The sequence below is a fragment of the Vitis vinifera genome, chromosome 17 (assembly GCF_030704535.1).
Source record: "Vitis vinifera cultivar Pinot Noir 40024 chromosome 17, ASM3070453v1".
NCBI lineage: Eukaryota > Viridiplantae > Streptophyta > Magnoliopsida > Vitales > Vitaceae > Vitis > Vitis vinifera.
This window is the reverse complement of record NC_081821.1, coordinates 14,875,013-14,889,279: the sequence shown is the minus strand read 5'-3', so window position 1 is coordinate 14,889,279 and position 14,267 is coordinate 14,875,013. Positions and strand designations below refer to the sequence as shown.

The 14,267-nt window shown below is 34.7% G+C and overlaps 1 protein-coding gene across 2 annotated transcripts in view; it reads left to right on the top strand.

Annotated features, from left to right (window-relative positions):
• Window positions 1-14,267, top strand: part of LOC100243690 (uncharacterized) — a 51,602-nt gene that overhangs the window by 14,411 nt on the left and 22,924 nt on the right. For both annotated transcript variants that reach the window (XM_002262987.5, XM_059734151.1), the window contains exons 6-8: window positions 10,403-10,553; window positions 10,625-10,663; window positions 10,743-10,817. In XM_002262987.5, the coding sequence (XP_002263023.2) occupies window positions 10,403-10,553; window positions 10,625-10,663; window positions 10,743-10,817 (265 nt within the window). The remainder of the gene's footprint in view (window positions 1-10,402; window positions 10,554-10,624; window positions 10,664-10,742; window positions 10,818-14,267) is intronic.

Below are 14,267 nucleotides of genomic sequence, written 5' to 3'. Positions count from 1 at the left end.
ACAAAGACATATATCTAATGAACCCTTCAGATATCTTAGAATCCACTTGACTGCCTCCCAATGCTGCTTTCCAGGCCTACTCATGAATCTGCTCACAACTCTCACTGCATGTGCAATGTCTGGCCTTGTACACACCATAGCATACATCAAGCTGCCAATAGCTGAGGCATAGGGCACCTTGCTCATATGGTCCCTTTCTTCTTCTGTCTTCGGTGACTGTTCTTTGCTTAGTTTGAAATGACTCCCTAAGGGTGTGCTCACTGGTTTAGTTTCATTCATGTTGAACCTGCTAAGAACTTTCTTCACATACTTTGACTGTGAAAGCTTCAATGTACCATTAGCTTTGTCTCTAATGATTCTCATACCAAGGATTTGCTTTGCAACTCCCAAATCCTTCATTGCAAACTGTTTGGACAATTGCTTCTTCAGATTATTAATCTCCGCAATGTCAGACCCTACAATAAGCATATCATCCACATACAACAGTAATATGATGTAAGAATTGTCAAAAGACTTAACATAGCAACAGTGATCAGCTTCACATCTCTTGAATCCAATTCTATGCATAAAACTGTCAAACTTCTTGTACCACTGTCTAGGAGTTTGTTTAAGGCCATACAAGTTTTTTCTCAGTTTGCAGACTAGATTCTCTTGTTCCTGAGCAATGAACCCTTCTGGCTGAATCATGTAAAGGTCTTCCTCCAAGTCATCATGAAGAAATGCTGTCTTTACATCTAACTGCTCAAGATGTAAGTTTTCTGCAACTACCATTCCCAGTACAAGTTTGATTGTTGACATTTTCACAACTGGAGAAAATATCTCTGTATAGTCAATGCCCTCCTTCTGTTGGAACCCTTTAACAACTAATCTGGCCTTATAACGTTTGCTACCATCATGCTCATTCTTTATTCTGTATACCCACTTGTTGTGCAAAGCCTTCTTTCCTACTGGCAATTCAATCAGTGCCCATGTCTGATTCCCTAACAAGGAATTCAACTTATCCTTCATGGCTAACTCCCACTTGCTTGAATTCTCATCTTGCAAGGCTTCATCATAACACTCTAGCTCACCACCATCAGTCAACAGGAGATAATTTAAAACAGGTGAGTAACGTTGCGGAGGTCTAATGTTCCTGGAAGATCTGCGAACTTTAGCTACAGGTGTACTCAAATCTACTTGTGAATTTACATTCTCCTTATCTTCTTCACTCCATTTTTGGACAGTATTTTCAGTCAATTCATCTAAGTTGACAAACTCAGATTTCTTTTGATCTATCTCTGTAACGTCTGACACTACAGTTGACCTGTCCTTGTACATAACCTGTTCATTAAATATCACATTTCTACTTCTGATGATTTTCCTGTTTTGTTCATCCCAAAACCTATAGCCAAATTTCTCATCACCATATCCAATGAAAAAACATATTTTTGACTTTGCATCAAGTTTACTACGAGCATCAGAATCAATATGAACATAAGAAACACAACAAAAAACTTTTAAATGTGAAAACTTCACTTCTTTACCGCTCCAAACCTCCTTAGGAAGTCTGAACTCCATGGGAACTGATGGTCCTCAGTTTATCAGGTAAGCTGCAGTGCTAACAGCATCAACCCAAAAAGTTTATGGTAGTCCAGCATGCAACCTCATACTTCTAGCACGCTCATTGAGAGTTCTGTTCATGTGCTCAGCCACACCGTTCTGCTGTGGTGTCCCAGGAATGGTCTTCTCCATCCTAATTTCCTGTGCGGCACAATACTCACTGAACTCTCCATCTATGTACTCTCCTCCATCATTTGACCTCAAAAATTTTACTTTCAAACCTGTTTCTGTCTCAACCATGACCTTCCACTTCTTAAAAGTTTCAAATACATCAGATTTATTTTTCAGAAAATAAACCCATACCTTTCTGCTTGAGTCATCAATAAAAGTGATGTAGTACCTTGAACCACCAAGGGATGCAACTGGAGAAGGCCCCCACAAATCAGTGTGTACTAGTTCCAATTTTTCAGCCTTCGGTGTCCTGCCAGTTTTCAAGAAGCTCACATTTTTTTGCTTTCCTAAAATGCAACTTTCACACATGTCAAAATCAATGGACTTCAATTCTGGTAGTTTTCCTTTTGACAACAACATCTTCATCCCTTTCTCACTCATGTGACCAAGTCTACGGTGCCATAGGCTTGTATCAGTACTTGCATCAGCAACTGCAATTGTGTCTCTTGGACATGAGGTCATATACAGAGTACCGGTCTTCTTTCCACGAGCCAATACCCTAGCTCCCTTTGTAACCTTCCAAGTACCACCAACAAATAGTATTGCATGTCCTTCATCATCAAGTTGTCCAACAGAAATCAGATTTCTCCTCAGGTCAGGAATATGTTGAACCTTCTCCAGTAACCAAATAGACCCATTAGGCAACGATATCCGGACGTCTCCCAGACCCACAACATCCAAGGCTGAAACATCAGCCAAATACACCTTACCAAAATCACTTGCAGCATAATTCTGTATGATTTCTCGGTGTGGAGTGGTATGAAACGAAGCTCCTGAATCCAAAAACCCAATCATCAAGTGGACTGTCTACTGCAAGAAGTAATGCATCCTGTACCTCTTCTGTTACAACATTAGCAGAATCATCTTCATTCTTTTTCTTAGGGCTTTTGCATTGCCTTTTAAAGTGACCTGTTTTTCCACAGTTCCAGCATTGTACTTGTTGGCTTGATCTAGATTTGCTTCTGTTCCGATTAAAATTTTTGGATTTTGATCTACCCTGGTTTGAATTTCTGTCATTACCTCTGCCTCTTGTCTCAAGGTTTAGGGCAGAACCAGATCTTGAGGTTTCGCCTGCATCTCTTCGGCGAATTTCCTCAGCCAGAATTAAATCTCGTATATCATTGTACTTGAGCTTTTCCTTTCCCGTAGAATTGCTTACTGCCATCCTCATTGCCTCCCAACTATTTGGCAAAGAAGCCAAGACGATCAGAGCACGAATCTCATCATCAAAATCAATTTCTACAGACGACAATTGATTTGTGATTGTATTAAATTCATTCAGATGTTGTGCTACTGATGCATTCTTTGCCATCTTCAAATTGAACAATTTCTTCATCAGATGCACCTTATTGTTTGCGGACGACTTTACATACATACCGGACAAAGCCTTCATCAGATCTGCTGTGGTCTTCTCCTTTACAACATTGTGTGCAACAGACCTAGACAGAGTTAACCTAATAACTTCTAGAACCTGTCTGTCAAGAAGTGCTCATTCCTCAGCCTTCATACTCTCAGGTTTTGTCCCCAAAAGAGGCAGATGCAATTTCCTCCCATAGAGATAATCTTCAATCTGTATCCTCCAATACACAAAATCTGTGCCATCAAACTTTTCTATTCCAGACGCCTTTCCTGCTTCCTCTGCCATTGCTCCCACTCAAACCTAACCCTAGGCTCTGATACCAGTTGTAGGGAATTAAACCGAATTCCCAACTTGTGAGAAACAAAAATAGAGAAAAACACACGCCAAAGAAAAACAATCACACGCACAAGACAGTATTTACGTGGTTCGGCAATATGCCTACGTTCACGGAGTTACAGGGATATCACTATTATCAGGGAAGAATACAGGGTACCACCTCAGCGGCTACAATATTTTCTCTCTATATATAACATGACAACCACACCATACTAAAAAACCCTAATTACAAAAGGTGGTTTCACAATGGGCTAAATGAGCCCAACAAGCCTTAGTAAATCTCCCATTAAAAAGCTATGCAATATTATTCGGGTCGGGTCGCCAAACCGGATCAAACAAAACTAGGCTCCACAAAGCCCAACATTAAACTTACTAGTGATCTAGGAAGCAACAATGGCTTTATCAAATGTTTATTTTGATACTGGACGATTAGAGAATATGGTTTGAGATTTATCGGATGCTATCAAACTGTATTTTAATAAGAGCTCAAACTCATTGGAAGAGATCATGCACCATTTCGACATGTGGATTTGCATTTGAAAATGAAGATATACCAATTTTGGTATCAAGATATATCAAGAGGCATCAAATTTGCAATTTCGACATTGAAAGCTAAAGCAAAAAGAAGTTTCTTAATTGGATTGGTATTGAATTGTAATTATGGTATCAAAATGTTATGAGACTTGTAATAAATGTTGTTAGAACTGTTGTTTTCAGTTACTTAGATTCTCTTAGGATTAGTGTGGAGAAAATTATATTTCTCATTCATATCTTGAAAGTATACTACCCTAAAATTATATACAACAACAAAAAAGAAGAAATGAAAAGAATTGGAAACTATCTTATTAGAGATCCCTAGAAATTAGGGATTATATACACTAATAAATATTATAGTTGTAATATACAACTGTGTATATAGTTGTAATAATCTTCACATACAACTATGTATATGGCTGTAACAAATTGTAATAATCTTCAACATTCCCCCTCAAGTTGGTGAATATTTATTATCCATTCCCAATTTGATAATGATTTCTTAGAACTGGGCATTGACTAATCCTTTCATTAAGACGTCGACTAATTGACTTCCAATGGACACATGGTGTCCAAATTAAGCCACCATCCAACTTTTCCTTAATAAAATGTTTGTCTACTTCCACATGTTTGGTTCTATCATGTTGTACTGGGTTATGTGCAATGTTGATGTGTGTCTACTTCCATATGTTTGAGTATAATCTTTGCCCCAACAAGCCTAACTTTGTAACTCTCAAGAGAACCACCCGCTTTGTACTTTACTATGAACACCCACTTGCATCCTACTAGACTCTTCTCTTTTGGTAACTCAACCACATCCAAAGTCCCATTCTTTTCAAGTGCTTCCAACTTGGCTCACAGCTTGTTTCCACTCCTTAATATTTAGTGACTCGGACAAGGTCTTAGGTATAGATATGGTGTTTAGGTTGGTGAGAAAATTTCTATGAGATGACGACAATCTTTCATAGGACACAAAAAGGGAAAGTGGATATAAAGGGTGTTGAGTACATGTTCTTGTGCCTTTTCTAATTGCAATGGGCAAATTTAGATCACTAGGATCAACAAAATTGGGAGAAATCTTAGGAAAAGATGGATCATTTACCTCATAGGAAGTGGTGGGTTTTAACTCTTGGACTTGCATAGGTTCAGTGATGGTTGCTTTCTTCTTTGAGTAAACCACAACGCCTTATAGAACTAGGAACTTGTTTGCTTGAAGGTGGACTTGTTGGTTTAGGAATTTGTGAGTGCTTAAACACAGGCTCAGACATGGATGATTGTGATTGTGAGGGTTTAAACATAGATGGAGGCAAGTCAAGGAAGAACAAATCTCCTAAATCCGTATCTTCCATGAATGATATCTCCCCCTAAAGATAAGGATGATTGAAGTAGCTTTCGTGTTCAATAAAGGATATATCAGAAGAGACATAAAATTGTCGAGTGGGTGGATGATAACATTTGTAACCCTTTTTAGTAGATGAATGCCCCATTAAAATGCACTTAATTTCTCTTGGATTTAGTTTCCCTCTGTTATGAGTGTGGACATGGACAAAAGAAATACAACCAAAAACCTTTGGAACAAGACTGGTAGATGTTGTAAAGTTTGGGAAGTATTTTGCAAAAATTTCTATTGGAATTTTGAACCCCAAAACTCTAGATAGCAACCGATTTATACAACGAGCAATAGTAAGTATTGCTTCCCCCCAATATGATTTAGGAACATTTTTTTGGAACAAAAAAGCTCTTGTTACAGTAAGAAGATGACCATTTTTTCTTTTAGCAACCCCATTTTGTTGGGGAGTACTAGCGTAAGAGGATTCATGGATAATACCTTCTTTTTGAAAATAAGGAGATAAGACTTAATTGAAGTAATCCTTTACATTATTAAATCTAAACTTCTTGATTCCCACTCCAAATTGAGTTTTGACCATTTTGTGGAAATTGGGAAATACAATACTCACATCCAATTTTTGTTTGAGAAGAAAGATCCAAGTTACTCGAGTGCAATCATCTGTGAATGAGAAACCATTTAGAGCCTGAAGTATTAGGAATTGTGGCAGGACTCCGAATATCACTATGAACTAACACAAAAGGAATTGAAACTCTTTGGTTACTTATTGGGAGAGAAGCATGCTGATGCTTTGCAAGTTCACAAACATCACAATGTGATTTTTCTACATCAATTCCTTTAAACAATAAAGGAAGCATAATTTTAATAACGTTAAACAACGGATGTCCAAGCTGATTATGATGAAACCAAATCTTATCATTTATTGTAGATGAGATTTCAAAAAGGAATGATAAGGATACCTGGTTCTTTGTCCTATTTTGACCAAATAGTAACTCAAGATAGTAAAAACCATCCTTTTCTCTAGCATGTCCAATCGTCTTTCCTAGATGGATAGAAAATCATATGACAATTTTGTTCTTTGGTAAGTTGATGAATGGAAACAAGATTGGTGGAAAACTTAGGTACATGTAGCATATTCTTTAAAACCATGGATTTATTCAAGTGAACTTCCCCTTAACTAGCCACAGTAGCTAGAGAGCCATCACTAGTGGCTTTTTTATTACTAGGACATGAGCTATAGGTAAGGATGAAAATATCGGTAAACATGGATATATTAGTATTTGGATTTTACGGATATGTCGGAAATATCGGTAAAACATCGGTGGATATTTTGACAAAAATATTGATGGGGTGGAAATTGTTCAAAATTCAGGTAAATGCTTGGAAAAACTTCAAAAAATGATAAAATAAGTAATAATACACATTAAAGTTATTTTGTAAGTGTAATTGACATAAGTATGGTTAAAGATGATATTTATCAAATTTTTTAAGAAAAATTATCTGAAATTCCTTTGATAAATTTGTATTCCTTTATTTTAAAAATTAAAAACTACTTTTATTAAAACATGTTTTATTACATTTTAAATAAAAAATTAAATCGATTTATATAAAATATTTTATTTCTAAAATTTAATTATACATTTGTGGTGACAACTTTTTGCTATTAACATTAATTTATTTAAATAATTAAAATTATTAAAAATTAAATTAATAATTTATCTTATCAAATTAATTTTAGTTTATAAAATATTAGAACTTCATTAATTTTTTTTAATATTTTTTTAGCAATTTTTGAATAAATTTATATTTTTTAATATTTTAAAGTAAAAACATTTAAAATTAAATGAAATTAAAATGATGAAATATATATAAAAAAAAAAAGAATTTAAAAGTCAAGTGATAATATTTAAAAAAAATATAATTAATAAGATAAATATGAAAAATAATTAAAAATAAAAGGATAATATAAAATAAAAGGGTAATATAAATTTAAAATAAAAGATAAATTAAAAAAAACTCAGAAGACGATTTTTAAAAAACATGGATAAATATTTTTTTTTAAAAAAATAGCTTTTTTTAATTGCCAATAAAATGATGATATTTTCAAAAAAAATTATCGCTAATTTTTTCACCTTGCCAACGTGTGTTTTCTAATACTGATAAATTAGCAATTTATCGGTACAAATTTGATATTTCAGTGATTTTTCCGATTTTTCACCAAATTTTTTCTTCAATCGATTTTTGGTTGCCAATTTTGTTTCAACCTCTCCTGATATCCGATATTTTGGCAAAATGTCCCTACATTTTTGTCCATGGCTATAGGTACTAAACTTTTGTGAGGAATGAGTCATATGATCTATAGCATCCGAGTTGATGACCCAAGAGCCTAGGAAAGACATATTTGAGACACTAAGATTCTTCAAGGGGGAATACTTATCCGGCTGAGTGAGAGAGCAAGCACCACTAGGACTCTCAAGGGTTCCTAGGAGATTCTTCAATTTCTTAATCTCTTCCTTCTTAAGCTCAGTATGTTTATTGCCACCGGATTTTACCTTCTCTTGTAAAGGGTTTTCATTGATATGAGAGTTGGTGAAATATGCCCGAGTTCTTTGTTGTTCACCTTTGAAACCTCGTTTCCAGCACCAGTTCCTTGTGTGTCTCGACTTCTTGTAGTAGGTACACCAAATAGTGTTCTTGTTAATTATTCTGGACAAATTTTCCCATTGATGGAGGATTCATGTTGTTGGAGTTGTCAATAATTTTAGAGAAAAATATAACGAAGTGCCTTTGAAATGGCAATTAAGGCCATTAAACTAGGGTTAAAAAAAAGAGGAAAAATGGTGCTACAACTCAACAATGAAGGCTAAAAAGAAAAATCCCAAGGAACCTAATTTAGCTCTGATACCATATTGAACAACCAATTTTCCTAAAAACTTAAGCTTGTAAGATTTGGGCCCATAATGACTCTAACACCCTCCCTCACTTGTAGTCTCTATTTTTGGGCTTACACGCGGGTTTAAGAAATTGGGTAAATAAATATGTGATGGTGAGGTTCGAATACAGGACTTCCCACCAAACAAGTCGTTGATACCATGTGGTGAAAAATTGTATTTCTCATTTATATCTTAGAAGTATACAACACTACAATTATATACAACAGAAAAAAAAAAAAAAGAATTAAGGGAAGAATTGGAAACTGCCCTATTAAAGATCCCTACAAATTAGGGATTGTATACACATATATACTCAAATATATTACAGCTGTAATATACAGCTGTGGAAGATATTCAGCTGTAATATACAGCTGTGGAAGATACACAGCTGTAATAATCTTCACATACAGTTGTGTATACGGCTGTAACAAGCTGTAATAATCTTCAACAATTAGTTTAGATGATGTGGCAAGTTATTATTGGGTGAAAGTGAGTTGTCATTGCCTATAAATAGTTTGTTAGTTTAATTTTGGATATTATTAGTCCATGTATAGATTTGTTAGGTGTAGAGAGTAGTTTTATAGTTTTTCTCCAGAAATATTTTCTATGAAATTTTCTTGGCTTCCAAACATGGTTTTTGCATTTGAAAGAATGTGGAATGGAAGGCTAAAACTCTGTCAATATATGGGGAGTACATTATTTATACAAAAGTTTTGCTTCTTTAGGGTATGAGAATACATTATTTATATCAGTGGGAGATGGCAACTGAACTGAAATTGTTACCAATCTAGACTTTTTTCCTGCAATGCAAAAGACATCTAACTCCTAAAATACTAAGATATTAAGGATTCAACTAGCTCCTGATAATATTAAAATATTTTCTTAAATTACTGCTGCACTTTCCCAAATTGATTATTCCAAAATTCTGTAATATGGAAAATCTTTCTAAAGTCTTAAACGTTCTAAATTAGGATATACTGCCTTGTTATGAATGGCATACCTTGTGGCCGCAAGTGGGGGCCACCATAAGAGTTTTTTTGGACCCAATATTATGAACCAGGTAGCAGCAGAAGCCCTTATTTTGTGGAAACTTGTAATATCTTCTCTAAGATAGACTAATTGAACAACCTGTAGGTGGTTAAATTTGAGGCATAAAATTCTTTGATACTATCTTCTTATCTGACACCATGCTGTTAAGAAGAGGCAATAGTTTCAGACAAAAGGAATGAACCACACCCGTCAGCATCCCCCAAATGAAGGCGAAATATCCATACACCTTTGAGGTGGGTTTCTAAATTTACTAGCCATAAGTGCCTTAACTTATCTCCTTATCTCCTTATCAATCCAACCGGATGATAGATCTCCTTAAGTGGCTTTCCCCATAATGCCGAGGCACCCATTAGAGAAAGCAACTTCTATCTTAACGTTCTAGTTGACCATGCAACCATCGTTCCAAAATTTGGTATTGAACCATTATATACTTGTTAACGTTTGTAGGCATTGTTGGGTTGGAAAATTAGAAATAAACTAATATATGAAGTCATTTTTACTAATTAGATGTTTTTTTTTTTGTATAACTATAAAAAGTAATTGATTTTTGTAGGAAAAGTAATTTACATAGGTTATTGACCATGGAAACTCCAATTTAGCATATGTTTTTCTGGTCTTAACTCTTCGCCTTCTTCTTGGAGCAAGCAGGATTTTAAAAATTCCTTTTAAGTTGAGTTCTGTTGAGCTGAGTTTCACATAATGAATTATCTAGTGTCTTATTTTATACCATCTGATATCAAATAGGAATATGCCAGTAACTTTGAATTTTAATTCCTCAGGTATCATAATTAAGTCTTGGATTTGCTTCTACGACATGTTAGTGTTTATTAAGGCTGAAGCAATGCCTTGATGTGAATTACCAATTGGGGCTAGAAATGTGTGGTTTTTCTGTGTACCTCTTCTGTTGCTAATTCTTCTTCACTTAGACATATTTATTAGGTGATATTGTTAATTCGGGTCTGGTGTTATATTTTCATGTTTTCTGATATTTCATTTCCCAGGCATGCTTAACAAGATCTTTTTCCTTGTGAAATATTTTGATAACCCAAAACTTGTTTTTTGTATATGTAGTGAAGAATCAGGAGCTCTTTCTAAATCATGGGAAAACTCTAAGGCTTCTACTAGTCATGGTAATCTAGAATTTGGACTCAGTCAATGGAAGGTGCAGGCTGTTGCTGCTTTGGGAGCTGGAGCAAGTGAACTCCGGTCAATAATTTTGAAGGTGTGGTTACTTTTGCTACAATGTCAGCTTTTGTGACTACTTTGATGATTTGACTTGACTAATTTTTTCAGGGTGGCAGTATGCTTACACTGGGAAAGATATATCATTTAGTAAGACAATGATCCTTGTGATTTGATTTTATTTTGCTTTCTCATATTTATTTCTCAGCTAGTTTCTCTTCTGTGGTAGTTAGCAAGGAGATTATCTGGGAAGCTCTTCTTGGAAGCTGCCAACTATCAGATAAAAAATGAAGTTATCAAAAAGGTACACATGTTTGAACTTATGGCTGTCTAGTTAGGTTGATATGAACTACATTTTTGTCTTTCCTTATTTTGCTGGGGGTAGAACCATTGCTTCTTATTTATTATGATGTCCCTTTTTTTGTGGTTTTGATAAGGAGGAATATGTTGAAAAATAAGAAAATTATAGCTATAAGCTGTAAGGATAAGGGATCCCTAAAACAAAAAAAGGTGTTCTATATCTTAGGGTTAGGATCACCTCCTAATTGAACTCTATTAATCTCCCATTGCTGAAGCTGATAATGGGAGAGAAGGAGCTGCAAGATGAACGATCAAGGAGCTGGGACAAACTAACAGCCAACTTGCACACATTATGGCAATGTTAAGAGATAGTGAGACAAACTTTAGGTAAGACTGGCATCAGGAAGCATCTCACCATCATTTGGCCCAAGTTTTGGATGAAATTATGGAGGGAGATTGGTGGGAGAGAAGAGGTAGGGGCACAGGATAAGTATTTGGTAATCAAGCTCAAGCAATCAAACTGGCTGTATATTTTGAGCTTTGAGGGCTTTGGATATGCTACCCCAATACCCAAAAAGGAACATAAAGAAGCCAAAATCTTTCATCTGAAAAACTGGCCCGTTAGAATTCCTTGGCACATTGAATATGAGTGGGATGATCCTGAAAAGTGTCCATGCCACTGATTTAAACAAGTAGGATAGTATGCCAGTGAATCAAGTGGTGAGTGATCATGGAAAATATTGTTTTCACTAAGGCGAAAACTAGCAGATGGAACAGCTGGACAGAATTTCTCAAAACTGAGCATGAGGTACCTGTTTGAGACTATGAAGATCATAGTGAAGACTACTAGTACGGTTGGAGGTGAGAGATACCTGCAGGCAGTTTCATACAGACTTCCTTGTAAATATTACCATGAAATTTTTATTTTTTTGATCTTCGAAAAATAAAAAAATAAAAAAGAGAAAAACAAAAGATCACCATGGGGAACGCATTATCTTCATGGTAGAACTTATGTATTAAACTCTTATTTTGTTAAATTGAACTTTTCAAAACTTTTTAGTATTCAATGTTTTTATATGGTTTTATTTTAATCCTTTAAATCCTATTGTCTTTCATGAACTTAGTTATATTACTCTTCACTTCATGTTTGTAATACATATGCATTACATGCATGTACACATTTTTTTGTATTTATTTTCCATCATGTAAAAAAGCATACAACATATGATATGATACAATAAATGATGTGGAAAAATAGAAAAACAACACACCATATGATTTACAAGTTAGTAACTAAACCAATAAGCATACAAACCTATAATTTTGGCAATTTGAGTAAAGTTTCTTTTGGGAGCGCTTTTTAGAAAAACACTTCTAGCCTGTAGCATTTTTATTAGTAACACATAGCTGTGTGGATATAAACCAGGGAAGCACTTTTTGATATTGCTTAATGATGATTTTGGTAATGTATAAATTATTTGTTATATAACAAAAAAAGTACTTAGTTTTGATAAATTACAAAAAAGGACATTATAAATTTTATTTATCATTATCAAAATTCTTCATATGCATATATAACTGGATGTATTTGTGTATATAAAATTGAAAAAACAATTTTTTTTATGAATTTTTTTTTTTAAAAAAACACTTATAAGAAGATTTACAATTAGATCATGTTCCAAAAAAAGGGTGTAGAGGTGAAGGTTTGCATTTATAGTGGTGGCTATTGACATCACTAGCAGTCATAGAGAGATAAGGGTAGAAAAATAAAATTAATTAAAGCTGGTACAGGGGGAACTCAAATAGGGTAGAGAGAGAATTCTAGTAGAAAGAGAGATTTTTAGAGAGACAAAGATGTATTTTTGATACATGAACATTTTATTTGAAATCAAAGTCCTTCCCTTGTTTTTGATATATAGTGATTTTTGTAAAAAACACCCCTCAAAGTCCTTTCCCTATTTTTGAGAGATAAAGAGGTATTTTTCATACATGAACATTTTATTTTGTTGGTTAGATTTGTAGATGATTGTACTCATTCTACATGTGCTTAATTTTTGAAATCTAAATCAGAAGTCTCATCCATATCTTCTATCTTCCACAATCTTATTCAAAACTAATTTGGGACCAAAATAGATACCCTTTGAGCTAATAATGGGAGGGAGTACTTCAAACCAAAGTTTGATTGATCCGGACAATTAAGGAATTTTCCATCATTCTTCTTGTATAGACACTCCCCAACAAAATGGGGTTCTTGAAAGGAAAAATAGGCCCTTATTCGAAGTTCCCTGTGCCTTGCTATTCGAACAAAACATTATGTGGGGATGCTATTTTAATAGCCTCGTATTTAATAAATAGGATGCCTTCCAAGATTCTTGATTACAAAACCCTAATAGAAAAAATCAGTACTCTTTTTCCAAATTTTCATCGTATTGGGAAATTACCTCCAAATTTTTTGGATGTATATCTTATGTACATATCTAGAGCCACTTGAGCGGGAAACTTGATCCTAGAGCCCTTCACCGCATTTTTGTGGGGTATTCCTTCATAGCAACGGGATAAAAGTGTTATCATCAAGTCATCAACCAACTTGGAAGCAGTATGTTACAAGGGATGTAATCTTTGTGGAAAATCAACCATACAATGGGAACACCTATCTTGAAAGGGAGAAAAGTAATATGAAAAATAGGTGGTGGGATTCTTCAAGTTATTCTTACCATTCTGGTTGGAATAACTCCTCTGACCAGCAGTAAAATAATTCTTACCATACTAAATTTAATACTCTTCTAAATGTTGGGATTTTATTTCTCCTACATCTTCGGTAATAAACCGAAGACGTGATTGGAATGTGGTCCACATCATTCCATCAATTTAGGAATCAGGATTCATGCTCCAAACCACGTTCGCATCACTACCCCATGTTCTGTGCACGTTCCAGGTAGACTTAGTGATGGAGAGAGTCTTTTAAAATGAGGCAAAACACTAACGGGAGGGTACCCTAAGCCTGCAATCTCTTTTCAATTTTCAAAAATACCATCTAAGTGGAGATTGTGAAGGTTTAGAAGCACTTGAAATCCGAAATTAGCAAAACCCATTTTAACCTGTAGAATGGCAATGGCGGGAGGTATGTTTTCCGATCAGTTTATAATTCCGTTTATGATCTAATTGCTATTTAATGTTTTTTTATAGCATGTTTAGATATAAAGATTACAGTTGGTATCAGAGAATGTATACCTTTGCCTTGTTCATTTTACAATCTACATTTTTTAATCAAGCGAGTTATGGTATTTTGGAGGTTTTGGTTTTAGAAGTTTTTGATGAAAAATATTGTTAGAAATCATTAGGAGACGAGATTTCTAACATTTTGGTGTTTTAAATCATCAATTTGGTGTCTAGAATGCCTAGAAACCGTCAGGTTTCATTTCGGGTTGCAGATGGGGCAAACAAACCCGGCTGA